The sequence below is a fragment of the Alligator sinensis genome, unplaced genomic scaffold (assembly GCF_000455745.1).
Source record: "Alligator sinensis unplaced genomic scaffold, ASM45574v1 scaffold100_1, whole genome shotgun sequence".
Classification (NCBI taxonomy): domain Eukaryota; kingdom Metazoa; phylum Chordata; order Crocodylia; family Alligatoridae; genus Alligator; species Alligator sinensis.
The window spans coordinates 29916-56903 of record NW_005842193.1 but is presented as its reverse complement, the minus strand read 5'-3'; the positions used below and the strand labels follow the sequence as shown (position 1 = coordinate 56903).

The window sequence follows — 26988 nt, the reverse complement described above, 5'->3', positions numbered from 1 at the left end:
GCGTTCTTGCCTTTCCAGCAGTTCTAATTTAATTAATCATTTAAATGCTGGCATTTCTCAGACTGCCAGCCAAATGAATGCTTAGGAGAAGTCTCTACATTACTGAACCACTGTTCTGTAGACTTCTCTGCAAAATAGACAATGCATGGATTCCCACTGCTTTTAGCCTCACCCTGTCCACATCACACACTCCCCAAAGCCACCATAAATGTACAGAGGAAATAACCCTGGCATGGTGCTGGCACTCAGCTAAAGATGGGCTCCTGAGGTGTTCAGAGAGCAGGCAGCCAGTCTATTAATAGTACTGTCATATGCTTGGAAGCAAGGTGAATGGGTACATGGGGCCTTGAATGCACATGCAGTATAAATTGGGAACCTTCCTTATACGTATTTTATATCAGTAGTTCTCAATCTATTTGCCATAGTGAGCCACACTTGCAGCTCTCCATGCGTTGTGGGCTGCACCCACACAACTTACTTCCTATGTATCTGTTTAAAAAATGTGTTGTATCTGTTGTCTGACAATAATGCAATACAGATCAGTATTCTGTAATACCTCTCATTTCTACACTGTTAAATGTCTTTACCTTTTTTTTAACAGGATGTCACATGGCCCACAGAAGTGCGCTGATTGGGCTGCATGCAGCCTGCAGGCTACAGTTTGAGAACCACTGTTTTATACGGATGTCAGTCTGCAGTAGCATAACTAGGGGTGGGGGAGAAGGGCACCTGCCCTGGGCACCAAATTAGGAGGGTGCTGGCATTGCATCCCTCCTAAAGAATCCATGCCCCAGCAGCAAATGTACTCCCACAGCTTCCCATATGGGGAACTCCAGAACAGTCCCTTGCTGCTGCTGCTGCTGCTGCTGCTGCTTTAAGACAGGATGACCTTAATAATTTAAGGGAAATCCAGAATGGGGGTGGAGGTGGTAAAGGGCAGGGCTCTGGGCAGGATATACATGCACACCCATGCCCTGCCCCGCCAATGCCCCATGGCTTCCAAGAGTGGAGTTGAGCAGGGTACACAAACACACACACAGCCCCAGTCCTGCTGCTCCCAGGAGTGGGGCTGTGACTCCTTTCCGCTGCCCCCAGGTCTACTGGGCAAGTGACTCCACTCACAGCCCAGCAGAGTCCGGACCAGCAGCCTATTAGCCGGACTCTCTGGAGAAAGTTGAAGCAAAAGTCCAAGATTCGCCCAAACCCACCCGCAGATGTGCCTGAGTCAGGAGCTGGGAACATCTGGGAGTTTCCCACCAATCCAGGACTTTTCCTTCATTTTTCACCAATGGCCGAGATGCTACAACAGCCTCTGAAATTCAGGACTGTCTTGACCAGTCTGGGATGTATGGTCACCCTACTTTAAGAGCAACAGTCAGGGCAGGCAGAGAATGAGGCAGCAGCAGGTCAGCTAGAGACTGTTTTGCAGTTCCTAGCATGGATAAGCTCTTGTTGTTAGGGCATCTTTCTCACCCTTCCCCCTCTCCCCCATTCTCCTGCAGGATTTGTCCAGAGTGCCAACTTTGCTTGTTACACCAGTGCCATTCTGCAAAAGGTTAAAAAAGTGAAATGGCCGTGCATCTGAGCGGGGGGGCATCAAGGTCCGAGCTACAAAGGTCCATGCTCCATCAGGGTTTGTCATTTAGGTTAGGATCTTCCTTGGCCACCCCCTTAAATAGTTCCCCCAGGTATACTGACTGGTTTAAGGAAGTCTGTGCAAGAAATGATCCAAATGGGAAGTATAACATAGGAAAGCTGTGTTGAAATGCTACTGCATTACTCCAAACTGAGAGGCAGAGCACCAGAGGATACTGCAAAGCAGCTCAGGAGAGAAAAGCTCTAAATCCTAATCAGCTGTGCTCTTCTCTGAAGCTTTAGTTCCTTTTATCATGTTTCATTTCTTTTATCTTCCTTTGCCCCATTTTATTCTTATGCAAATGAAACCATAAGAGACTCTGAATTTAGAGCAGTGCTGGTACAGCCCTGAGCACATTGTCTGCATGTCAGTGATAAAACAACAATAAAAAACACCCCCTGAATATGGAATTTCTATAAACTGGAATTCATTTTTAAATTTCTGGCAGTATTGTAAAATATGCTTCTTATTGTGTGCTGCACTGTTTGAAGTACCAGCCATAGTTCTCCAAGGTCTGTCTTTCCTGGAAGTAAATTGCTTTGATCAGTTAGTGTAGTGTAGACCAAAGGCTGGCAACCCGCAGCCTGGATCTAGCCTACAGAACCATTGGATCCAGCCCATGGAGGCATTCAGCAGTGGGGGGCTTCAGGTTTGAGCACTCTGCATGCCACCACAGAGTCAAAAAGTGGCAGCGGCCATGTCTTAGTGCCTATCTACCAAAGGTTGACTACCCCAGGTATAGGCTGTTAGGTACTCCACTGTTCTTACTGGATGAACTAGCATCTGCATAATTATTTCTAATTTGGTCATAAAGACGAGCTTATGAAACAGGCATCAGATCCACTACTATTAACAGCCAATCAAAATTATCCTTAACAAAAGTTAATAGCAAACATAGTTCATGTAAACACGTAGCATAAATACAACTCTACTTCTAGCATTGGACTGCTGCTCTGTGACATTGGGCAATTCTCTTTCCCACCTTGAGCTCTGTTTTGCCTTCATGTACAAACTGTGAGGTTACAAAACTGGTCTGCTTCCTGATTAAATAATTCTCTTATTTAGAAAGATCTTTACAAAGGTTTACAAAGGACAGTCAGGGGATAGTGCAGCTAACTGGCTCAGGGGAAGTGTCATGCTACCACCACTGTACTGCATATGAGTATCCAAGCTAGTTTGACTATTTGTATTTGCCACTATATTGAGTCGCAATATCAAAAAACAAGATTAGGACCCTCGTATTTGCTCATTCTCAATCCTTTAATTTAGGCCACTAATCCAGGGGGCTATTGAAGCCTGCCTCAGCTTTCTCCAGGGTTCTGACTGGTATGACTGACTTCTGTCTGACATTCTGACTGTTTAATTTTGAGATTTTGAAGCTGGTGTTTAAGAAAGGTAAAACATCATGGAATGCTTAAACCAAAGGGCTGAAAACCATGCAGAATGAATTGGTGAAAAATTGCATGTGAAACTGAATGAAATGTATTAATGAATTCTGAGTAGCTGTTGGTCTTCTTACCTTTGAGAGTCAAATAATTAAAACTGTGGTATAGACGCATTTTCTGTTGCAGGACTGCATATAGCTGGTCAGTTTCTTTCCAAATATCTTCTATGTTCCCACTGAGGTCAGGAAATTCATTCATTACACTGTGATACAGGTCCACTTGAGTGACTTTTTGCCTGCAGAAGGAAAATATATTTTTACACTACCCAGGAGAGCCAAATTATTTTAAATGAACACAGCTTATCTTAAATCAAAGGAATATTCAAATGTGGCATTATATTTAGTTCACTCTTATGACAAAGTAAAAAAGGGCAGCATTTAAATATATGTAAAGTCCAATTTTAGCAACATATTCTGTAAGGATGGCATTCTTCATGTATCAAGGTTGGATTTGGTATAATAAAAAACCTATTGTGATTTACTAATCTTCTATTCCCAAAATGCTTAAAGCCACCAAATGATGTTAAAAATTGTAATGAAAAAAAGGTCTGAACACCAAATGCCTTAATAAACCCCCAAATGTATGTGCTCATATATGGATTTGCATTTGTAAAATGAGCAAATTGCAACCCATCTTATTAGGCATCACCCACACTATTAGTGCATGCAAACAGAAGTTCCTAGTTTTGCAATCACATGATTGATCTTGGCTTTGAAATCTGGACTAAAAATGTGCCTAACCCAGTTCTCTTAACTTGTCTAATGTACATCTTTCACCTGTTGTTTTGTATTTAGCCAGAGAGCTCCACTCTCTTTTCCAGTGCTTCCTCTTAGCCTTGAGATTCTTCAAATGTCTTTAAGTGTTTCAAACATGAAGTGTTAGTAGGTGCTGCATTGCACCCTTTCCTTTTGTGCGTTGCTCTGAATGGAGAGTCTACTAATGTCAAGATGTACATTATTGCTTAATTTCCCTCATTATTCTGTAGGAGATGCCAGTACTCCATTAGTCATATATTAATAATGCATTAATATAATGACTTGTTCCTATAATGCTCTTGCACATTAGTTAGCTATTAATTTATGCATTTAAATGCTGACTGGCTTATTAATAGACAAATCTCTCTGTTTTGCAGGCAAAGTGGAAGGTAAAGACAAGATTCATTCATGCATTGACGTTATGTATAAACCAGTGTGTCTGACACAAGAAAGGCTCTGGGCTGCTTGTATTTGCATTACCAGCCTGACTGAGTGGATCTGACAGCTGTTGCAATCTTTGTGAGGGTCTTAAAGACTCTGCTCAACAGGAGGTTGACATTTATATAAGAACGTAGAAGTGGAACTTCTTAAGCCTTTAGCTACACACAATTTAGACCAGCCTTGAGGCAACATAAAATAATGCTAGGCCAGGGGATGGACCAGTCTACAGGAGCTCTTGGCTTTTGGGGAAGTGAGAAAGTAAAGCCATCTTTTCTCTTTTCTCATTTCAGTTGCACCTGATAGGGTTGTGATGAAGTTGTGGATTTGGGATAAATAATAAATGTGCTGGGTTTTTTTACAAATACAGTGAAGATCATTAATTGATCATCTAACACTTGTAACATGATCAGAAATAGGACTAAAATACATTGTGCAACTAATTATGTACAATGGAAGACTGCTTTTCCATCCCAGAAATATTTATAGTGCAATCCTATTCTACAAAGAAAGTGTTACCGAATGTAATCATAGAAATCCTTGATGTTTAAGAACATTTTCAGTGAAAGAACAGGACTTTTTAAAATTCTTCCTATTTCAGAAATCATCACTTCATAGCTTTTAAAGTGTGTATCATAGCTGGGCATTGTCTCTTTCTCATCTTCCAGATTTGCAGCAAATTTAATTAACCCTTGAACAGCTTGAGATAGGGCAGTGATTTTATGATCCCACTGATCAAAACAAAGGTGACAGCGAGGGCACGTGGGGAATTCTTGCTTGAAGCCTCGACCACACTGGTCACAGAACCTTCCTGTGACACCAGCATGGCAGCTGCAAGCTCCAGTGGCTTTGTCACATGAGTTGAGTGTTCCTTCCTGGTTACACTTACATGCTGCAGAGGCAGAAAACACCATGAGTTTGTTTGGTTTTGTCTTTAAATTTTAGATAAATAACAGTGGTAAAATATTTTTTAAAATAACCCAGAAAATACTATTCAGTGCAGTAAAACAACCCCCCAACCCCCTCCCTTCCCTCCCCCCCCTTTTACTGACATACTGTTGTTTGACCATTTTGGCTGGTATTTTCAAAGGTGTCTAAGGGATTTAACTTCATTAATCAAATAAAGCAGGATAAAGATTTTTTTGTTTGCTGTCCTTTTATATACTAGTTCTATTTGCATACTTCTTTGCTTTGCTATCATCTTCTTATGACTGTAAGTTAGTGAAGAAATTATCATATCTGTTCTTCAGATGAGTTAGGATGAATAGTAGTATTCTTAGAAAAAGCCTCAATACCATCTCTCTTGGGACCTGCACAGATGACAGGACAAAGAGCTAGAAAATGTACCAGGCTGAACAATGCTGAATTTGATGGCTGAACAATGCTGAATTTGATCTAATAGGTCTTTTCCAACTCTAGCTCACAATTCTGTGATAACCTCACATATTCAGCAGGGTTGTGTATCATGTTTAGAGAGGTAGTTAGCCATGTTAGTCTGATGGACTAAGCTACTGCTTATGAAAGTTTATACAAATGTAATTTAGTTAGTCTATAAGGTGCAAATCTACCTTGCCTTATGCCAAATATCAGGTATAACACTAAAGCAAAAGTATTAAAGTTGATTTCTCTATTTGTACATCTTGTTTAGTATATGAATATGAATATCAACCATTAAAGCACTTGCAGATTCTGGTTCAGTCTGTGTCATCTGGCAGTACTTACAAATACAATGTGTTTGTGGATTGCCGAAGTAATTTTCCTCACATTCATTGCAGTGCCTTCCACGGTAGCCTGATTTACACAGACATTGGCCTGTAAACTGTAAAGGTAGCCAAGAGTAAACAACATATATAATGAATAGGAGGAAGAAACAGCACCAAGCACACTAATAATCATTTATTTCAGCACACGTTTTTTCTCTGAGATTTACAATATATAACAGCTGCACAAAGAATGCACCAGATCTGTTCCTGTGCATTTTTGGAGCACAGTGGTTACAGAGATCTGGTTCAAGTTTCCCGGTTGCTTAGTATCCTAGGGCTAGAGTTTGGGAAATAGCATAGATGGAAATGAAAACAAAAAGGATAAAGGGAATGATTTTAGTTTCCTAATAGGAACATTTTCACATGCTCTAGACCTCCATACTGACTTTGACAAGATACGTGGGAGGGAGTTTTAAATGTGAATGACTATTTCCAGCCCATCTGAGGTAGCATGAATGGTGTGTGCCCCCAGCGGCTGGGGGGGCACAGTGGCGGTGGGATCGTGGTGGTGGCAGTGGTGACAATAAGCGGGGGAGCTCCCACAGATGTCACCAGCACTGTCGGCAGTAGGGGGTGGCAAGCGCCAACCAAGGGTCGGCAAACACCCACAGCTGCTGCCGGCAGCGGCAGTAGCAGCCAGCGGGGATTATGGACTGCCCGCAGACGCTGGCAGCAGTGTCAACAGTGGCGTGGTGAGCAGTGACCACCCGCAGGCACTCCTGATGGTGTCAGCAGTGCTTTTTTGCAGGGGGTGCTCCACCATGCTCAGGGGGTGTACGTGCACCTGCATGCACCCCCTTCACATCGCCCGTATGAGGTAAGGTTGTCCTCTTATGTATAACAACATTTCTTCATCAAAATCTTATTTATCACAGGGTAAACTACTGATCCAACTGTAATCTTTGGATTACAACTTCTGGATGCCTAAAAAGTAATTTAGAATCTCAAGAGTCCAGAAACAGATTATCCTAGAAAACACATTTTGTTAGTCAAGTAATAAACTAATTAACATAAATTATAGATTGGATAATTGGTACAACTCAGATAATAAGTAATAGTATGTTTCAGTATAAGATCTAGCCATGTGCCAGCAGGGAGAACATGCATTCAGGCTAAGGACCAACATTCAAAAAGCTTGAATTGATTCAATCTTTGCAGGTTAGTCTAACTTGGCTAGGTTGAATCAGTTTGTAACTGCAAAGACATCCCAGAAATACAGGCATGTGCTTGCAGTGGCTCAGGTTAGAAGCTGGGGGGGGGGGGGCTAGAGCAGCCCTCCCTTCCCTTCCACTATGCTGAGCTGAGGGGTTGTGGCCAGGCCCTGGCAGAATGCTCTGATTAGGGAGGGGTCCTTCACCTCCCCCACTTCTGATCAGCCCAGCAGGGAATTGATAACAGTGTTTATCACCCCTATCTCGGTGTTTATCAGCCCATTAAGAAAACATTACCAGCTACCTGTTGATTCTGCCTTTGTTCCATCTGCCACAGCACAGACCATAGCCAGCATGTGGTCTGCTAGTGAATGCTGTGTATCTGTGTAAGGCAGAGGGGACGGGGCAATCCCTGCTTAGCAGGGAGTTGGGAGGGGAGGGGGGCAGTAGGGGGAAGCCAGGCAGATGCCTGCAGACTCTGCTAAGCTCCAGCAAGGGAGCAGAGGGGAGGGGCCAGCTCTGCAGAGAGCCCTGCCCAGCCCAGAGAGCATTCTGGCATGCTGGGGGAGTCTGGTTTAACTTAAGCCAGCAAGGGTCTGGACAGATATTGAATAAACCGGTTTGACTCAAATCAGTTAAGCCTGATACTACATTCAACTAGGTTTATCTCAAACCACTTTCAGCAATTTTCAAACTGGTTTATGTGCACTGAACATCTGTTCTGTTACAGGTGTAAACCAGTTCCTGATCTCTTAAACCAGTTTATGTGTAATGTCTGTTCCTATCCTCAGTGCCTAAAATCATTATTCACCTCCATTTTGAACTGCAAAGTGTCTCCAGGTGTCTTTATTAGGACTTTTTCATACAGTGGGGGCATCTACACAAGACGCTTACTGTAGAGTTGCCTAATTAGCTCTGTAGTAAAGTGTCACTGTCTACACATGTGGAGCAATTAGGTTGGAGTAAACTAATTAACTATACAAGTACTATCCTATGGTGGACTTATTTACTCCACTGCAATGCACATATAGACAGTGAGCAGGGCTTGCTATAGTGTTGGGGTTGCCTGCAGGTTAGACCTGCACTATAACGCCCTCATGCCCCAACTAGCCCCTTCGCAGCACATGGACCCAGGGTGGAGCAGCTCGGGGCTGGCAGGCTGATCCCCTGCAGGCTCCCAGTCAGTCAGGACTGTGCTGCCCCAGCTCAACATGCTGCAGTCCCGGGTGAATGTGTAAACACTGTGCCTGGGAGTAATAAACTCCAGCACAAAGTGCACCAGAGTTTATTCAGGCACATTAGCTGCACATGCAGAGGCACCTGTTGAGAAAGGAGTCAGGTGGAACACCTCATCACATAACTCCAGCATATACTCCATTCAAACTGATCATGGCAGAGGCTCAGATTCCACCTAAGTTCCCCAATAGACACTGTTGATTAGGTATGCTCTGAGCATGCCCAACCTGTATCAACATCACTGAATTCAGCTAAAAATAATGAGGAAGTGGTGATTCTGCTTACCTTTTACTCAATAGCTTAGCACGCTCAGTCAGGAACCGAAAGAACTAGGTTCTATACCCTCCTTACCTGAACTGACTTGAACCTACATCTCCCACAAAATCACTACACTTTAGGGAATAAGTTTGATGAAGAAATCTCACACCTTCCCCATCCAACTGAAGCCTGGCTACTAGTTAACTAAGAGGACAAATCATGTGACAGAAGCAAGGCAAGCAAAAAAAAGTAAGCCGCTGTGGCTTAATGGTTACAGTACTCGCTCAGGAAGCCTAGTTATGGTCCTGCATTTGATATTAGACAATCATTGCTTAAACAAACAAATAAATTTGGCAGCAGGGACTTGAATCCACAACTGCCCCTTAGAGGAGTGGCATAATCACAAAGCTACAGTCAGGCTCCCTCTTGCTTGCTTGTCCCTAAGACTCTTGCCTTCTTGGCCACCCAGGCCACATCCAGGTAAGGGTGGCCGTGCGGTATGTGGCACCGCAGATGCCACATACCACATGTTCAGTTGTTCTCCATGCTACAACGGAACAGTGCAGAGGGTTTCTGGGGATATCCAGGGTTTTTGGGGATATCCAGAGGTAAAAAAAAAATGTGGAAAAAAAAAAGGTGGAGTGGCACATGCAGCGGCCTTGTGTACCACCTGAAGCTGGAGCCTGGCCAGGTGGAGCTATGCTCCACTGTCAGCCAGTCTTCACGTGGCAGGATCCTGGGAGGCCCCCAGATATGGCTGCTGGGGCCAGCCCAGTGGTGGCTCCAGCCTCCCCTACCCCACCCAGGGTAACTTGCCGCATGCCAGAGCACGTATAGCACAGGCATTCCCCAGGGACAACTAGTGGTGACACAAGGTGTGCCACTGCAAGTTGTCCCCAGGGAACCAAACATCCACACATGTCTGGACACGACCCCAGTGGCCAAATGCATCAGGATAGTTGGAGGAATGATACATGCATCCTGTTTTAAATGCTAATAATTAGGGCACTGTCCTGGGAAGTGAAAGAAGTGGATTAAAGTCAGGCTGCAGAGAGCCTAGAACCCAGGATTTCTGCTTCTAGGGTGAGTACTCTAACAGCTAGGCTACTGGGCCAAAGGCACCTGCAAGCTTTACCAGTCAATGGGGATAATAAGTAATTAGAAATGCTAAATATACAACCTGATCAGACATCTAAGGTCTTAAGAGGAGCAGGGAGTTCAGGCACATCTCTGTGCTTAACATTTCCTACTAGCTAGTCCTAGATGCTGCTAGGCTTTCTGAATTGCCCCCTGGAGATGCCTAGCTCTCACCATGCTCTGGTTAGCATGCCTACACAATGAACCTTAGTCACATTGAATTGCTCTTAGGAAGAACCCAAGTTACTTCATTGGTTGTATAGGGATCCTAGGTGCCTTAATGTAGTCAAATAAGTCACTGTCTTGGGTGATCTATCTCTCTGGAGGAGTGTCCTTGTTGGGTGAAAGCCTTTTTAAGATTGGTAAAATTGGTAAGATACCCAACAAGGACACTCCTCCGGAGAGAGAGATTGCACATTTGAAAGAGCCACCCGGATACCGCGTGAAGAACTGCTGCAGTACAGAACCCCCACCCCAAATCGCACACCGCTGGTTATGACATATCACCCCTCCCTTGAACCTGTACGGAAAATCCTCAAACAATTGCAACCCATACTAGAAAGAGACCCTATTCTTAAAAAGATCTTCCCAGAGCCACCCATCCTAGCCTTCAGACAACCACCGAACCTCGTTAACCTCATCACCAGAAGCAAACTTCCTCAAGCCCAGAACACACCAAAAGGATCCAGACCGTGCCATGATAAGAAATGCAAAACCTGCCCCCACATCTCCACCACCCCCACAATTACTACACCCCACAACAGAGCCATCAGCATTCCTGGATCTTACAGCTGCACCTCCAGAAATGTTATATACCTCATCCAATGCACCAAATACCCTGATGGAAAATATGTAGGAGAGACCAAACAACAACTGCGCACCAGAATGAATGCACACCGGAAATCCATCAAAGACAGAAACACTCAATTACCGGTGGGGGCACATTTCTCACAGGAGGGCCACTCTCTCTCCAATCTCTCAGTCCTGATCCTCAAAGGAAACTTACACAATACTTCCCGGAGACAAGCCTATGAACTCCATTTCATCAACCTCCTGGATACTAAAAATCATGGACTAAATATAGACATTGGATTTTTGACACATTATAATCTGCCAGACATCTGACTCCCCAGCCCAGCCCCTGGCTTCTTTACTTTTCATTCCATCCAGGAAGAGCACACACCGACTGCTGAAACTTCCTTAGCCTGACGAAGGGTTTTTGAACCCAAAAGCTTGCTTAATAACTATTCTCCAACTATTTGGGTTGGTCTAATAAAAGATATCAGATTCACCCAAGGAACCTTGTCTCCATATGGAAGCACAAATTTAAAGAACTCATTGCTCAAGAGCAATCCCATCACAACAAGGCAGCCTGTAATGCATGATGGACCAAAACATGACACATTTAATTCAATTTCTGGCAGTTTAAGATTTCTAAGAGGCTGTTGTTAATAGTGAGCAAAACAAAGATTTGAAAAAAAGCTATGAGAGAGTCTTGGATTGTGTCCTTTCAACATGTCATTGCCAAATGTGAGCTGTGAGAGAACTGTTATCTTGCCTGGTTGCATTGGTTAGTTTGAGAGTTTTTTGGATCACAGCCACAGAGCTGACATCCTTTCCTGCTACCCAGGTTCCAGTAGCCAGGAGCACATTGGTCACACAATGAACCTATCACATTAGGTAAGCAAGGGCAGGCTCCAGTTGTTGGGTTGCAGAGGCAAGCTTCATTTTCAGATGGACATATTGCTGGGCTCACGCCTGAAAGATTGCAAGTGCATTCTGGAAAGAGAAAGTCCGTTATTATGCAGAGAATAACTAACTATACCAGAATTTTAAATTAATTTAATTCCTTTCATTCTGATTCCTCCCTGAAGAGAATGAGCATGTGCTTGTTTTCCAAGAGCACAGTATAGCATTATCACTTCAGAAAACTGCCTCCTGTGAGACATGTACAATGTAAAGAAACCCAAAAGGGTGACTAAGAATGGCAATAATAGAACTTAACTGACAGTTCTAGCATGGTAGTAATGTCATGAATAGGCATTTGTCCAATATAGTATGAGTTGCTCAGTTCCTAGGAGATGTCTTATTAGCTCTGTAAAAGCCAAGTTCTCTGTGCACCATGAGTTCCTTAAGGCACAATCTTGGTGGCAATATTTGTTTGTAACTGAATTGTTTACTTACTTCTACAGCTCTGAATAAGGGCAGATCCAAAGTAGCCCGGTTTGCAGAACTGGCAGTTGGGCCCATGTGTGTTGTTTAAGCATTTTAAGCATTCTCCTGTAGTCTTGTTACAGGATTCTGGATCTGTCATATCAATGTTATTATTGCAGGAGCAGGGCAAACACTGAGTCCTGGGGCTTCTTGCATTCAGATAGAATCCACTAGGGCACTCATCACATCGATTGCCTACCAGAAAGGAAAGTTAAAAAAAGCAAAAAAGCTGAGTGCTGTGAACACACGTAAAACTCTTCTTTTTTTTTTCCTGAAAAGCGTTAGAAAATTCTCCCTGTCTGTGTAGATGCGAGGTTCTAGAGTAAAATGATACCAGGCAGTTTGGTGCTGTTGCATTCAAATTGGCCACCAGGTTAAGATTACATGGACCCAAACAGCAGGAAGGTTGAACATATGCGGCTCTACCCACCCTCACTCAGCACCTCTGACCAAAGAAGTGCCTACAACAATGGTTTTCAACCTTGTTAGACTCAAGGCACCCCTTTGAAAATATCAGCTCTTAGCTTGTACTTGTTTTTTGACTATGAGAGAGCAATTCTTCCGTTGCAAAGAACTCAGAAAGAGCACGACAGGTCAGAATGCTTTTAATGTTATGGATTCCTATTTGAAATCTCTGGGCGCATCCAGACAAGCATGCACATGCAGGGCTGCACATTTCCCGCAGCACAAATAGCAGCAGCACATATGTTTATACAAGTATTAAATGACTGTGCAGTAATGACTGGGCAGTCAGTGTCTTGTGTAGACACAGCCAGTGTCTATGAACCATCTAAGGGACATGCTGGAGGCCAATGTTCCCTGTAAGGAGTAGTGGTCCATGAGCATGCCGGTTTGGTGCGGCGCGGGACACTTACCGAAGGTAAGCTCCTCACTCCTTACCTGGAGCAGGCAGCGGAGGCTGGGGCCTGGAGGCTAGGGGCTAGGGGCCTGGGGGCCGGCACAGGCTCTGGGACACTGCTCCGCTCCCCAGCATTGCCTCGGGGAGCAAGGAGGCACGTGGCATCAGAGCCAGGGAGTGGAGCAGCTCCCCAGAGCCAGTCGAGCCTCACTCGAGGCAGGCAGCGACTCCTCCCTGAGGTGAGGCAAGGCAGGGATGGAGGCTGGGGCTGGCGCAGGATCTGCCGGCTCCAGGGAACTGCTCCGCAGGCTCCACCAGCTCTGGGAAACTGCTCCACTCCCCGGCCCTGACGGCACGTGCCTCCTCGCTCCCCGAGGCGAAGCGGGGGAACGGAGCAGTTCCCTGGAGTTGGCAGAGCCCATGCCAGGCTCCTGCCCCTGCCAGGCTCCCACCCTGCCTCACCTCGGGGAGGAGCTTACCTTCTGTAAGTGTCCCACACCACAGCCCAGCTCCTATCCCGATGGATGCACAGCCTTAAAAAAGTTTGTGCACGGTCAGCCTTTTACTTATGCGCAGCCGTGCACGCGCGTACCTTAGAGGGAACCTTGCTGGAGGCCATTTTCAGGAAGTGTGTTTCTTCACTGGTTCTGGGCCTTCTTCCCCTAGCTCTCTGATTTTATTATAGATCTAAGGGAGCTGCACCACAAAGAACTCCTCCACCTGCAGCTGTCCTAAGCCTTCCTCAATATAGAGGGAACTGTTACCTTATTTTCCAAGTGGGACGGGCAGGTGGTCTTTGACACCTCACTCAACCTTCTGACTGGCTCATGACCAAAAAAGTGCTGTTTACTCTCTGGGCTTGGTACACAAGAGTCTTAGGAGCCCCCTTCACATGCTGTTTACCCGGATGGTGTCTGGGATCTGATTTGTGAGAACCCCTGTGTAAGGTGTATGTCTTGATCCAAAATAATTATTATGACAGAAATCCTCTGGACAAATGTGGGCTAAGCTAAGTATAATCCCACAGCATTTACTCCCCTGTTTTGAAAGGGAACTTGACTTAAGTAAAAACTACAGGCCCAGTGTTTGGGTGTCTTACCATTTAATTTTGACTAAGTAAAAGTGGATATGATGACAGAAGCTGGCAGCAAAAATTGAAAACAAAGGATTTGTCCTAATTTCATGCTGGGAATAGCATGAAACAAATAGGTCCAGCACTACTGTTTCTATCATGAGGCTGCTGAGGGAGAAAGGATTAACTATGCTTTTTCTAAAGATGATTGCTTGATGGAACCTTCAACTAATTTTATTTTCTGTTTGAGTGTTCATTTAAGGCAACCCTTTCCATCTACCTTTGCTTTCCATCCCAGTAATAAAAGAAATTTTCATTCTAATGTACAGAGGAATGAGAAAGCTTGTAAGCTCCCCCTCCAAGAGATTCAGACTAACACATGACATTAAGAAATACAGAGTTAGCTTGCTACAAAAAATAGTAACATGCAAGATCATTGAGAATGAAGCAGCCAATTGTGAAAAAGTAGCTCAAAGTAAGGAAAGCCCCTGCTCCGAATGATGCATCAGGTCAAAATTCTACATCTATAAAGAGATTCCCTTATGGGAAAACAATTTAATCCACACTTCGCAAAGCAGTCCACTAATTAGAGTGACTCAGATTTTGGCAGCAGTTCTGACTTGGGTACCCCAAACTTATTTTTTCAGGGACGATGTCTACTTGCATCTCTCACTCTCTTTATTTCAGCACCATTGAAAATGAGGCCCTAATGAAGAGATCCCCTGCTAGTATGAATTTTGAATACTTCAGTGAAGCTATGAGAATTTATCAGCTAAACATCTCCCTGTAGAAGTCTCAAATTGGGCAGCCAATATAGAAAATCTGAGCTTTACATTTAAGAAATATGTAGAATAGACAACAGATTTATCTACAAATAAATGAAAGTCAAAATAGAGGTGGGGGGGAGGTTGCTTCATTGCATCCATTTTTTTTCCTTTAGTTGCTTGCTAGAACTTAAATTGCAGGGCTACTGGGCTGTTGTTTTTAAATCAAGCAGTCATTAACTTTATTTATCTATGTTATTCTGATGATTGCAATATCCCTGAGAGGATAAACTGGAAATAGTTGTAATTTTTCAGCTTTTCAGTAAGAACAATGATATTTTTAAAAACAAACTACATTTTGTGTCATACCTGAATAGCCCTTGAGACAATTGCAGACTAATTGCAAAGTCTGAGAATCTTGGTAACAGGAATGTGCAAAATATCTGTTGCTTGTAGGAGAGTCTGGACACATACAAGGACAACAAGGCACTCTTTTTAGAGGATTCCCATAATAACCATCAATACATCTGTCAAAAGAGTCACCACAGAAGCATATTAAATTTGCTTCTTGACAAATGTGCTCCTCAGTCATTGCATGTAGATTGGTTTATTTAATTAGTTCTTTTTTAATCTGACAGCAGTTGTCACTGCAATACTACTTCCATTGTTAGGTACAGAAGTGTCTGGTCTTGAATAGATTCCAGGAATTAAAATCAATGCTGTATCCCCAAAACCTGGATCAAGAAATCTCTAGTTATGCATTTTATGTTCTAGAGAGTTTGGCCAATATTTTTGATTCAATCTTCCACTTCCCCTGATACTATTTGAATTAATAATGTAAGAATTACACATATACAGCGTGTAATTACAGTAAATTTAACTACACTGTCTTTGATATATTTTGCAAAACAAAATGAGTCCATAAGGCTGCATGAATGAAAAAAGGAGGCACACCATTTTTTAGATACATGTGGGGGAAAGAATTCGACTGTCATCTGGAAATGATAAAAACCAGGAGAGAAAAAAAAAGTTCCCTTAAACTTCTCAGCAATGATTATAAATGCATAGTAATAAAACTGATATTGAAAACTTATTATAATACTTAGCAGCTAAAAGATTTTTAGGACTCACAAATGAGTGGTATATATAGCATTTGTCACATGTAGCAGGGCACTGAGGGCCCAATCTTCTGAGGTGTTGAGGACCATAACCATCTGTTGAATGCTTTCTGCAGCTAGTACATACAACCTCATTGGATCTGGCCCTACAGTGCTGAGAGTTAATCTGTGGCTGTCATTTTATGCTTGTGCTTGCTGAATAAATACACAGCTGTCCCTCAGTAGTGATGTCCAGTTTTATTCTTGGTTTTATGTGTATTTGCTATTAATGTCAGTGATACAATTCTGTGACTGAAGGTAGAACTGGACCCAGTAGTTTGTAACTGCAGTGCTTTATCCTGGAACAAATACCAAACTATCACCTAACATTCAAACACACTTTCTAGATGACATCCTGGGGCATAGTGGCAAAGTAGTTCTGCTGTAGTTCCAGAGCTGTGATTACTTTTTTTGAAGTGGTGGCAAAGGTCATGCCCAGTGAACTCAGGTGTAAATGGGTAACTGGTCATTTGGATTGGGGAATCAAATGTAGTTGGAGGTGATGCTAGAAACATTGCTCCACTGTGATGGCTACAAGTCTTAATAACACCAGGTCTATGGGTCACTAATGTCAGGAAGGCCTGTAACCTACCTTTCACAGCTACTTCCAGTTGTGAAGCCTCTACAACTTAGGCATGCCCCAGTCACTGGGTCACAAAGCTCTGCATAGCCATTACATGAACATGGTCGACAATTGGGAAATCCAAAATATCCAGGGAGGCATTGACTGCATCGCAGACCATCAACTTCTGGGCGGCATGAACATTGCCCAGTCACTTGATCACAGAGAGTGCTCACTGATCCTTGAGGATGGCACTGACAGGCTAGATAAATGAAAGAAAATAAAGAAGTCATGTTAAGGATAAGCTACATTTTGAATGCATTGTTCCTGAACTGATTACCAGTGAATGCCTTTAGACTCAGATGTCTTGCAGTGCCTTCGGGGGGTCTGCCACCCTGGTACCTGGTTCCCCCACTGTGGTCCAGCCTGTATGCTGGCTCTCTCTCAGCCCACCTCACCTCCAGTCCCTCACTTGCTATGACTTCATGTTATATTGCTGTTTATTGTTGGAGGCAGTCCCTGGGGCTGGCAGTAGCCTTGCTGGTCATTTTGCCTGCCCAGCCAGGCCAGCCCCCCACCTGGGGCCTTGTGCTCTTCCCTCAAATGCTTCCCCTTTAAGACAGTGCTCCTGGCTTCTGAGCATCTGTCAGGGCTTCAACTATTGCAGTCTTGGCCCCCTTTTTCTCTGGCCGCACCCTCTGCCTTGGTTCACTGTTTAAAACCTGAGCTCCCAAATATTGGCCCTGCCTTGGTAGCAGCCCCTCCTGGGGTTCCAGTCTTACCATGCCAGCCTCCACCCCTTTGGCTTGGAGCTAGCTTTTGGCACAGATAGCCGTGGAGTGCCACCCACGCACCCCTGTTCATAGCCTCTTCCACCCCCATAGCCACAATCTAGTCCTCCAGTCTCAGGTTCAAAACAGAACAAAAACACAAGCTAGCGGCTTCACGAAAAAAAGTCTCCCTCCCTCAGGGTAAATGTTGCTTACAGGCCCTACTTCTGTTGGAGGTATCTCATCCTAGATCCTCTGGGTGGCTTGGGTGCCTACCTGTCTGTCTCCAGCAGCCTCTCTCCCCCAGGAGATCCGCTCCCTGCTGCAAGCAGGGGCTACCCCTTGTATGGTCAGGGACTGGACTAATACCCCCAAGCCCGGCCTCCTTCTGGCCATGTGACCCGGTCTTCTGCACCAGGGACCAGCTGCAGCTAACTGCTTCGTTAGCACCCTGGCCTGGTTCAGTCCATCTAGGCGGCTACTTCTTGCTGCTGTTCCTGGCCTGGGGTTTCCTACCCTCTCAGGCCTTCCTAGTAATAGGGGCAGGGATTCCCTGTTACAGCCATTGTTTAGCAGCAAGGCTGGCATACCTATATATTTTATTTTTACATTCATGTACTTCAATGGGTCAGAAATTCCAAAAGGTATGGCATAAATAATCACTCCAGGACTCAGACTTATTCAAGCCTCTTTAATTTGCAAGCAGAGGAATGTAAATTATGTACAAGAAAGTTCTCTTATAAGACTTCTGGGACTGTCTGTTTCTAGCCAGGCTTGAATTACCACTAGATCACTTTTTTAGCTCAGTTCTTCAGTACTTCCATTTCCACTCTTTGTGGGAGTCAGGAAGTACACAGGCATAGAAATTTGTGTTGGGAGAAAAACCAGCCATGGTCTTGGAATCTCAAATGAAATGCTGTTAGTGGAATAGGCAAGAATTCAGTTTGTTTCATAGCTTTAGCACTTACGGTAACAACCACGGAATCCAAAACCGTAACTCCCGACTGAACATCTGTCACAGCAGCGGCCTAAAACATTAGGCTTGCATTGACACTGGCCTCCCAGCTTACTGCAGTTGGAGCTCAGTGACCCCTGAGGATGGCACCTGCATGCTGTTGGCAAGAAGAATTAAAAATACAGGTTATTCCTCAAAAAGAGAGAGGACACAAACATCAGGTTTACTGTGCTCAGACTTTTAGAGCTATTACCTTAAAATGTTACCAGAGATGGGCTTAAGAAAATAAAACAGAACCTGAGGACCTCACACAGGGTGCGTCTACATGAGCAATTAATGCATTGGAATTTAAAAATTTACTGCACAGTAAATTCAGGCTCATTAAACTGCTGCTGAGTGCACAGCTACACACGTGCCTGGTTCGGGAGCAAAATGAGCCCAACAGGAGCAGCCTAATCCAGGACTGCTCCTGCCCTGCTCTGCCCCCTCAGCAGCAGCCAGGGAGAGCTCCAGACTCCCCCAGGTGCCAGCTCCGGGCTGGCGGCGGGGACTTGGGGCAGGTTTGGGTGGAGCAGGGTTCCACACTGGTGTGCCTCCAAGCCTGCCGCCCCCTGCACATTTACCACACCAGTGCAGGCCTGCGCCCAGTGCACCTGCAAAGTTCTTGGCAGGCAAGGGGCAGGCAAGCGCTTGTGTGCCCAGTCCACACTTCCCTGTGCCTGCCTGCTCCTTGCTCTCTGCCTGGGAACTCTGCAGGTGCACTGGGCGCAACACTGCACCAGTGTGGTAAGCATGCAGGGGCAGCAGGCCTGGAGGCACCACAGTGCAGACCCCTGCTGCGCAGGACCCCCAGAGCCAGGCACATCTGGTGACAGGTTTGGCCTGCCTTTGCCATTATACCAGGTACTACAGGGGAATAGTGGCCTGGACAGCCCAGCCAGGGACAGCATCGGTTCCTCAGAATGGTCCCTGGTGCCCTGCACCTCCCCCTCGGACACGCACCACAAGGAAGCTCTGCCTCCCTGCCTGCCCCCGGGGGGCTAGGAGCTGTTCCCAGAGCCAGGCAGCAGTTTGGCCCCCTGCTGCCTGGGCTGACTGGTGTGTGGAAAGCTTTAGGAGTGTTATGTGGAACCTTGTCTGCCTATGTATAGGTTGTTACATTTGCCTGGGGATTGCAGGGAGGAACAGCAGAACTGCAGGCAAGCTTTATCATTCTATAAGTTTAACTCCTTGGTCTTTGGAGAACAATATAACTGGGAGCAATTTGCTCCTGGTCAGCCTCTACACTTGTGGTATGGCACACTAGTTTAATCTGCTGTTTTCTAGTGCCTGTATCTATCGGTACTAGCAAATGATGCATTAGACTAATCTAATGCACAGTAATTGCCGCACACTTATAGACAGTGATGCTCTACTGTGCATTAGATTAGTCTAATGTGCAGCAAAGCATCTTGTGTAGACACGCCTACAATGGGATTGGTTGCCACCCAATCATGGGGTTTGGACTATCTGATGATATTATGCCAATAATGATCTTATGTGAATCATCAGCACAGCTTCAAAATTCAGATTTGGATTTGAATAGGTGAAGGTATTACCTCAGCCCACTGTGGGAACAACAAAGGATATAAAATTTGGATCCAAATACAAATATCCTTAAAGTCTGAGGTATTTGCTTTGGGTCTATCTGTATCTAATACCTACTGAAGAGTGATCTGCTAATGTTTGAACAGGCTCACAAATCCATTTAGGGATATCATCATCCAATAGTTGGTGGTTTAGGTTCAGCTACCCATTTCCATGCTTATTTGTAATGCTACAAGAACAGCAAATTTAACAGTGGACAGTAATTTAGGGGCATTTATAATAGTTGCAGAACTATAATAATAATTACACCTCTTGTAGTAATTCTACTTTTGGTCTTGGCTAAAGCCAGTTTTCCTGTCAGTTAGATAACTTGTTTGTATGACAATTAAGTACATGCAACTACGCTGAATTTTTCAGGTGGTTGAAACAATTTTCTGGTTCATTTTGAGGAATGAATGATATTTTATGGCAATCTGAACTGGTCTGTTCAGTCTAATTTGTAAGACATTTGTTTGCAGCACAGGAAGTACTTTTCCATGTGCTGAGCATGTCAGGTTAAATGATTATTTGTAGGCATTTTTGCAGCACCTGCTAGCAGCCAAGCAGATTAAGAATTTCTGTTTCACTTCAAATTTATTTGAGTCTTCTGGTCTGCTGCCAAAGTGGGACACAGAACAGTGTGGGTGAAAGGTTGGTTGCCTGGCCCCATTCTTCTAGTTCCGATCTTAAATCCTGATCCTGAGATTGTTTACATACATATATGCCAAGCTTTACTAATTTGAGTAATCCTATGGAAATCAGTGGAACTACTCAAGTAACAAAGTTAAGGAGAGATGTGTTTGCAGAATCCAGGATTACTCCAGTGTAATTGTTACTGATTTTTTGCAATAAAAATATAAAGTTCTGGGAAATGATTCCTAATGGAAAAATGAAACATCAGATTTTCCAAATCATATTTTTGGCAAGACTTTAGGAAAGGATAATGTAACCACTGTTCTCTATGAAACAATGGCTCTTATAAATAAATGTTAGAATGTAATTAACACTTTTTACTTGGAGGAGGAGAGAAAGGGGCAAGAAGTAAAACCAAAATAATTTAAATGAATAGGGTAATTTAAGTGTAATTCACAGACTAGGAAATTCATAACTGGAAAGCCAGGGACATGTTTCAATGTATGACTGGTATTAGACTAGCTTTTCTGGAGGTTGGAGAAAAAAGCCCAGAGATAAGTGAAGAGTCAGGGGACCTAGATAAAAACTTAGTAAGGGGAAGCAATAGCAAAAGCCTTAGCAATGTTCTGGGGGGAGAGGATAGGAAAATCAGTTAGATTCCTGAAATGTTCATATACTAACGTGAGAAGCATGGGAAACAAACAGGAATAACTGGAGGTCCTAGTACAATCACAGAATTATGATGTAATTGGGATTAGGGAGATGTGGTGGGATAGTTCACATGACTGGAATATAATCACATATGGGTATAGCTTGTTCAGAAAGTATAGGCAGGGAAAAAAGAGAGGCTAATTTCCTACATATTGAGGCAATATACCCTTGTTCTTGAGGTACAATATGAAGCAGAAGGTAGGCCTGTTGAAAGCTGTTGGGTAAAGGTCAGAGAGGAGGATGTTGGGGGGGATGTCATGGTGAACATCTGTTACAGGCCACCAAACCAGAAGGAGGAAGAGGCCTATTTTAAACAATTGATGGAAGCTTCCAAATCACCGGACCTGGTTCTCACGAGAGACTTTAATTAACAGAACATTTGCTGAGAGGGAAAAGAGCAGAGCACAAGCAATCCGGCAGATGCTTAGAGTGTGTTGGGGATAACTTTCATACATATGGTAGACAGGCCAGCCGGGGGGCGGGGGGGGGGCATTCTTTTTGATTTGCTGCCCAAAACAGGGAGCAATTGTTTCAGAATATGAAGAGGAAAGACAACTTGGGTGACAACTACCACAAAATGACAGAATTCAGGATCCTAAGGGAAGGAAGGAAAGCAACAGAAAAAAAAAAGTGTACTTCAGAAAAAGCAGATTTTAGCAAACTCAGGGACCTGGTGGGCAGTACTCACAAAAAGCAAGCTAGAGTGGTAAAGGAATCTAGGAGAGCTGGCTGTACTTCAAGAATGCCTTTTTAAAGGTGCAGGACCAAGCTATATCAATGTATCAGAAGAATGGGATGTGAAACAGGAGACCAGCCTAGCTAGACAGCAATTCCTTCAAAAAGGAAGTTTATGAAAAGTGGAAACCTGGACATAGTCATAGGGAACAGTATAAAACTATTACGTGGGCATGCATGGAGAAGGTCAAGATATGATTTGGGAAGGCTAAGATATGATTTGGAATGCAGCTGGAAAGCGATATAAAAGACAGCAAAAAGGGATTCTAAAAGTATGTCAAAAGTAAGAGGCAGACCATAGGTCCTTTATGGAATGCAGAAGGCAATCTAGTTACAGAAGATGCAGAGAAGGCTGAAGTATTTAATACTTTCTTTACTTCAGTTTTCACAAATAGGGGCAACTGCCAGATAAATACAGTTAGCAGCAAAGATAGGAAAGAAGAGAAAAAACCAAGAGTAATGGCAGCACAGGTTAGGGCAGGAGTGAGCAATTATTTGGGCTGGAGGGCCACTTAAGATGTTTTGGTGAGCTGTTACAGGCTGGGTGAGGAGTGCTAACCTGACCTATTGTGGCAGGATGTAGTGGCAATTGATCCTATCTGACATCAGACCTGTCCACCCTGCACTCCCAGCCAAGGGTGCTGGATGGAGCAGGTGGGCAGGCAGACAGAGTCTCCATGGAAACTGGCCCAGGACCCCCATGGGAAGGGTGTGCTTAGCTAGGTGGATGGGATGGAGCCACGGGTGGTTGGGAAGCAACGTCTGGGAGTGGGAAGGCTGGATGGGGCCAGGATTGTGGGGTGATGATAATGTGAAACCAGAAGAGGATGGGCTGGGGTGCCTGGGCAGCAGGGCTGGGTCCAGCAGTGGCAGCAGAGACACTGGTAGCCAGGTAGGGTGAGCCACTGTCACAGGGGCTTCCAGGAAGCCGAGTCTGGCTGCTGTACCACCCCTGCCCTGCTGCACACCTGGGGGTGGTGTGGTGGCACCAGCTGCATGCACCAGGGCCCAGGCTGCCCTCCACACCTGGGCTAGGTGGGACCAACGAACCCACTGCAGGCCAGATAGTATCCCTTGGTGGGCTAGATCTGGCCTGCAGGCCATATTTTACCCACATCTGGGTTAGGGATTATTTAGAGAAACTATATACTTTCAAGTTGGCAGGGCTGGATGGGATGCACGCAGGGTAGTAAAGGAATTGGTTGAAGTAATTTTCCAAGCCATTAGCTATCATCTTTGAGAAATCATGGAAGTTGGGTGAGGTCCTGGATGATGGAATAAGGGCAAGTATAGTGGCCATCTTTAAGAAGGGGGAAAAGGAGGATCCAGGCAAGTACATATCAGTCAGCCTGACCTCAGTACCTGGAAAGATAATGGAGCAGTTCTCAAGGAATCTATTGTGAAGCACCTAAAAGAGAACAAGTGATCAGGAACAGCCAGCAGGAACTAACTAAGAGTAAGTCATGCATGACCAACCTGATTTTCTTCTATGATAATGACAGGCTCTGGATGTGGGGAAAGCAGTGTGTATGATATGCCTTGACTTTATCAAGGCTTTAGACAGTGTCTTCCACAATATTCTCATTAACAAGCTAAGGAGATATAGACTAAACAAACATACTGGAAGGCAGATACATAACTGGTTGAATCATTGTGCTCAACAAGTAATCATCAATGGCTCAGTGTCTAGTTGGGAGGAGGTATCAATTGGGGTTCCCTCGGGGTCTGTCTATTAATGATCTGGATGATGATCTATAATGATCTGGATGATGCAATAGAGTGCATACTTAGCAAATTTGTGGACAATACCAATTTGGTATAGTTGCAAACACAATGGAGGACAGGGCTATGATCCCAAATGACTAAGATCAGGGGTGGGCAAAATGTGGCTCTGGGGCCAGATGCGGCCCACCAGGCCATTCTATCTGGCCCGCAGGACCCCTAAAAAATTTAGAAAATTAATATTTATCTGCCCTGGGGTGCCTGTCATGCGGCCCTCGATGGCTTGCCAAAACTCAGTAAGTGGCCCTCTGCCCAAAATAATTGCCCACCCCTGACTTAGATAGACAGGATAAATGTTTTGCAATGAATCAGATAAGATTCAGAAAAGACAAGGACAAAGTCCTGCACTTGGAACAGAATAATTGTATGCACAAATACAGACTAGGGAATGACTGGCTAGGTTGCAGTACTGAAGAAAAGAACCTAGAGGTTATAATTGACCTTAAGCTGAGTATGAGTCAACTATACGCTCTTGTTGCAAAAAAGGCAACAGCATACTAGGCTTTTCTAACAGGAATGTCATTTACAAATTAAGGGAAGTGATTCCTCCACTCTATTCAGCCCTGGTGAGGCCTCACCTGGAGGTTTAGGCCCCACGCTTCAAGAAGGAGGTGGACAGATCAGAAAGAGTCCAGTGCAGAGCATCACAAATGGGAAGCAACATTTCTGAGAAAAAGCTGAAGGAGCTAGGGTAATTTATTCTGGAGAAGAGAAGACTGAGGGGGGAATTTGATAATAGTCCTCAAATACTTGAAGAATGATTATAGAAAGGATAGAGATGGGCTTTTCTCTGTGGCCACAGGGGACAAAACTAGGCGCAATGGGCTGAAGCTGCAGTAGAGGAAATTTAGGTCAGAGATTAAGAAGAACTTCCTGACTCTGAGGGTGGTCAAGCATTATAATAGGTTACCTAGAGAAGTTGTGGACATCCTTGGACATTTTTTAGAACAGGTTGGACAGACACTTGGCTGGAATGGTTTAGCTGGGGATGATCCTACATTGAGCAGTGGGCTAAACTAGATGACCTTGTGAGGTCCCTTGCAGCCCTACTTTCCTATGGTCTTATACCTTATGTTAAAAACACACAGACCACACAGCGGCCATATCTACACAAGACGGTGTCTGTGCAGCTGTTACTGTGCAGTCATTTAGTACTTGCAAACTAAATACTAAACGACTGTGCAGTAACCACCATTAGTGTCCCAGTATGGTTGCCTAGTGATGCTTACTGATCAGTAGCTCATTGCTACTGCACAATAATGTCACATCATGGTTAGTGCCTGGCAATGCTACTGCAATGAGCTACTGCACAGTAGTAATGAGCTACTGCTCAGTAAGCATCTCGTGTAGGTGTGGCCATTATATATACAATACACCACATGGTAATACTCAGGTATTGAGATGAGCAAACAGTGGATCTTTTTGGCTTGGTTTTGAACATATTCAAATAGAACATTTTAAAATTTCCAACATAAAACATTCCATTATGAGAATACCATAACAACATATTTTGACATTTTCAAATTGTTCAGCCCACTTTTATTGAAACAGAATTTATATGATGCATTTGAACCAATTTTTGCAAGTAATTTCACTTCCTCCAGAACTCCATTTTTTGACAAATTTACTATTCAGTGGGCGTGTCTACACATGTCCCTATAGTGCCTTTGTTACTGCACTGTCATTTAGTACTTCCTTTTGGAAGTTTCCAAAAGGGAGTACTAAATAACAGCACAGTAACAAAGGCGCCATAGGGACACATGTAGATGCACCCACTGAATAGTAAATTTGTGAGATAAGATGGACGTACTAAATGATGGTGCAGTAACAGCCCGTACTGTGCCGTGTGCACGGTGCACAGTTATTTTCAGTTGCTATGTTGCCAAAGCAATGCACTATAATGAGGGAGTGCATTGCTATGGCAACATAGCTGTGGTGTCATGGTTTGTAATCACCGATGCTACGTTGCCATAGCACATTGCTACAGCAATGTAGTGTCATGCGTAGATGCGCTGACTGAGATTTTTTTTCCAGATTTAGTCAGGAATCAAACACAAACATTGGTGAAAAAAGACTTTTGTTTTCAGTTAGACTGGTTATTGTCAGTATTAGCATGGTCAGGTAAGCATTTCGCAGTAAGTAGAATGTGCAGTCAACTTGGAACTGCTTCAAGTCAGGTCCTGTAGCCTCCAGTTTCTTTGCATCTCCTGGAATAGCCTCTAATTCACATGTAAAGACTATTGCCAAACAGATAGCTACTACAAAAGGCATTTAATTCAAAGATATTTTTCCCACATCCTGGCATCCTTTCAATGGGTACATCTACACGTGCGCCGGACGGTGCAGTTGTTATTGCTCACTCCTTTAGTACTTGCTTAAGCAAGTACTAAATGACTGCACAGTAACCTGCATTACTGCACAGTCCCAATGCTGCACAGGTTTCTTCTCATGCTACTGCATAGTAGCAACAAGCTACTGCACTATAGTGTCAGCATCATGGTTCGTGCCCACTGATGCTACGTCGTTGTAGCAGTGAGCTACAGTGACATAGCTCATTGCTACAGTGATGTAGCATCTTGTGTAGACATGCCCAATGAGTTTAAAAAAACTTGGATTTTATACTGGGAATCATGCCAAAGTAGCTGTAATGATTTCTGAAGAAACCAGAGGTATTGAGTTTGTTTTTATATTTTGTGTTCCAAGAAAAAGGCTGTCCCAGGGAATGGACAAACAAAAAAGTCTTACAGTTAGGTCCTTGGCACCTATTCAATTTGTGCCATTCCAAATGCATTTGTGATGTTCCAAAGTGTAGGCAGATGCATGTTCAAGCCATTTCTGGCATTACAAGTGCAAACGAAAAGTCACAAAGGAGAAAGTTTTGCCCTTTCAGTCAAGGTTTATCTTGGGGTCATGATATCTTGGACAGGAACATCAAATATGTACCTGCTCCAAAGAGATATTGTTTTTCAGCATCCCAGAATGAATTGCTCCCCACCCTTACCTCCTGCTCCAAGGCCTGTTTCGCCCTCAATCTGAACTCTACTGCCTAGAGGGCAGTAATTAATATCCAAAAACTAGGAGGAAAGGATCCCCAGAACTCCCCCAAAGAAATGTGTGGTGTGGGCAGTGCTCAGAGGGTCAGGGGGGCACAGCTTTCTGGAAAAGAATGGCGGGGGATGGTGGATATGTGATGCACAAATTGACTTTCCATTCACTGCTTTGAAGGCAAGAATTTACCCTTAATTGTACCAATAAGACGTGAACTGGTTCATTGGCCCTTCTCACATTGCAAACAGGGGCTAGGCTTCTAACAGGGTATGCAGGGAAAG

General features: G+C 44.2%; 1 protein-coding gene across 1 annotated transcript in view; it reads right to left on the bottom strand.

The window, feature by feature from the left end:
• The window catches only part of LAMB4 (laminin subunit beta 4), a 72707-nt gene that overhangs the window by 16216 nt on the left and 29503 nt on the right, over positions 1-26988 (bottom strand). Inside the window, exons 19-26 of the mRNA XM_025207399.1 lie at positions 18186-18329; positions 16478-16709; positions 15098-15255; positions 12004-12228; positions 11378-11598; positions 5997-6093; positions 4794-5166; positions 3156-3316 (exon numbers count right to left, since the gene is read on the bottom strand). Of these exons, the coding sequence (XP_025063184.1) occupies positions 3156-3316; positions 4794-5166; positions 5997-6093; positions 11378-11598; positions 12004-12228; positions 15098-15255; positions 16478-16709; positions 18186-18329 (1611 nt within the window). The remainder of the gene's footprint in view (positions 1-3155; positions 3317-4793; positions 5167-5996; positions 6094-11377; positions 11599-12003; positions 12229-15097; positions 15256-16477; positions 16710-18185; positions 18330-26988) is intronic.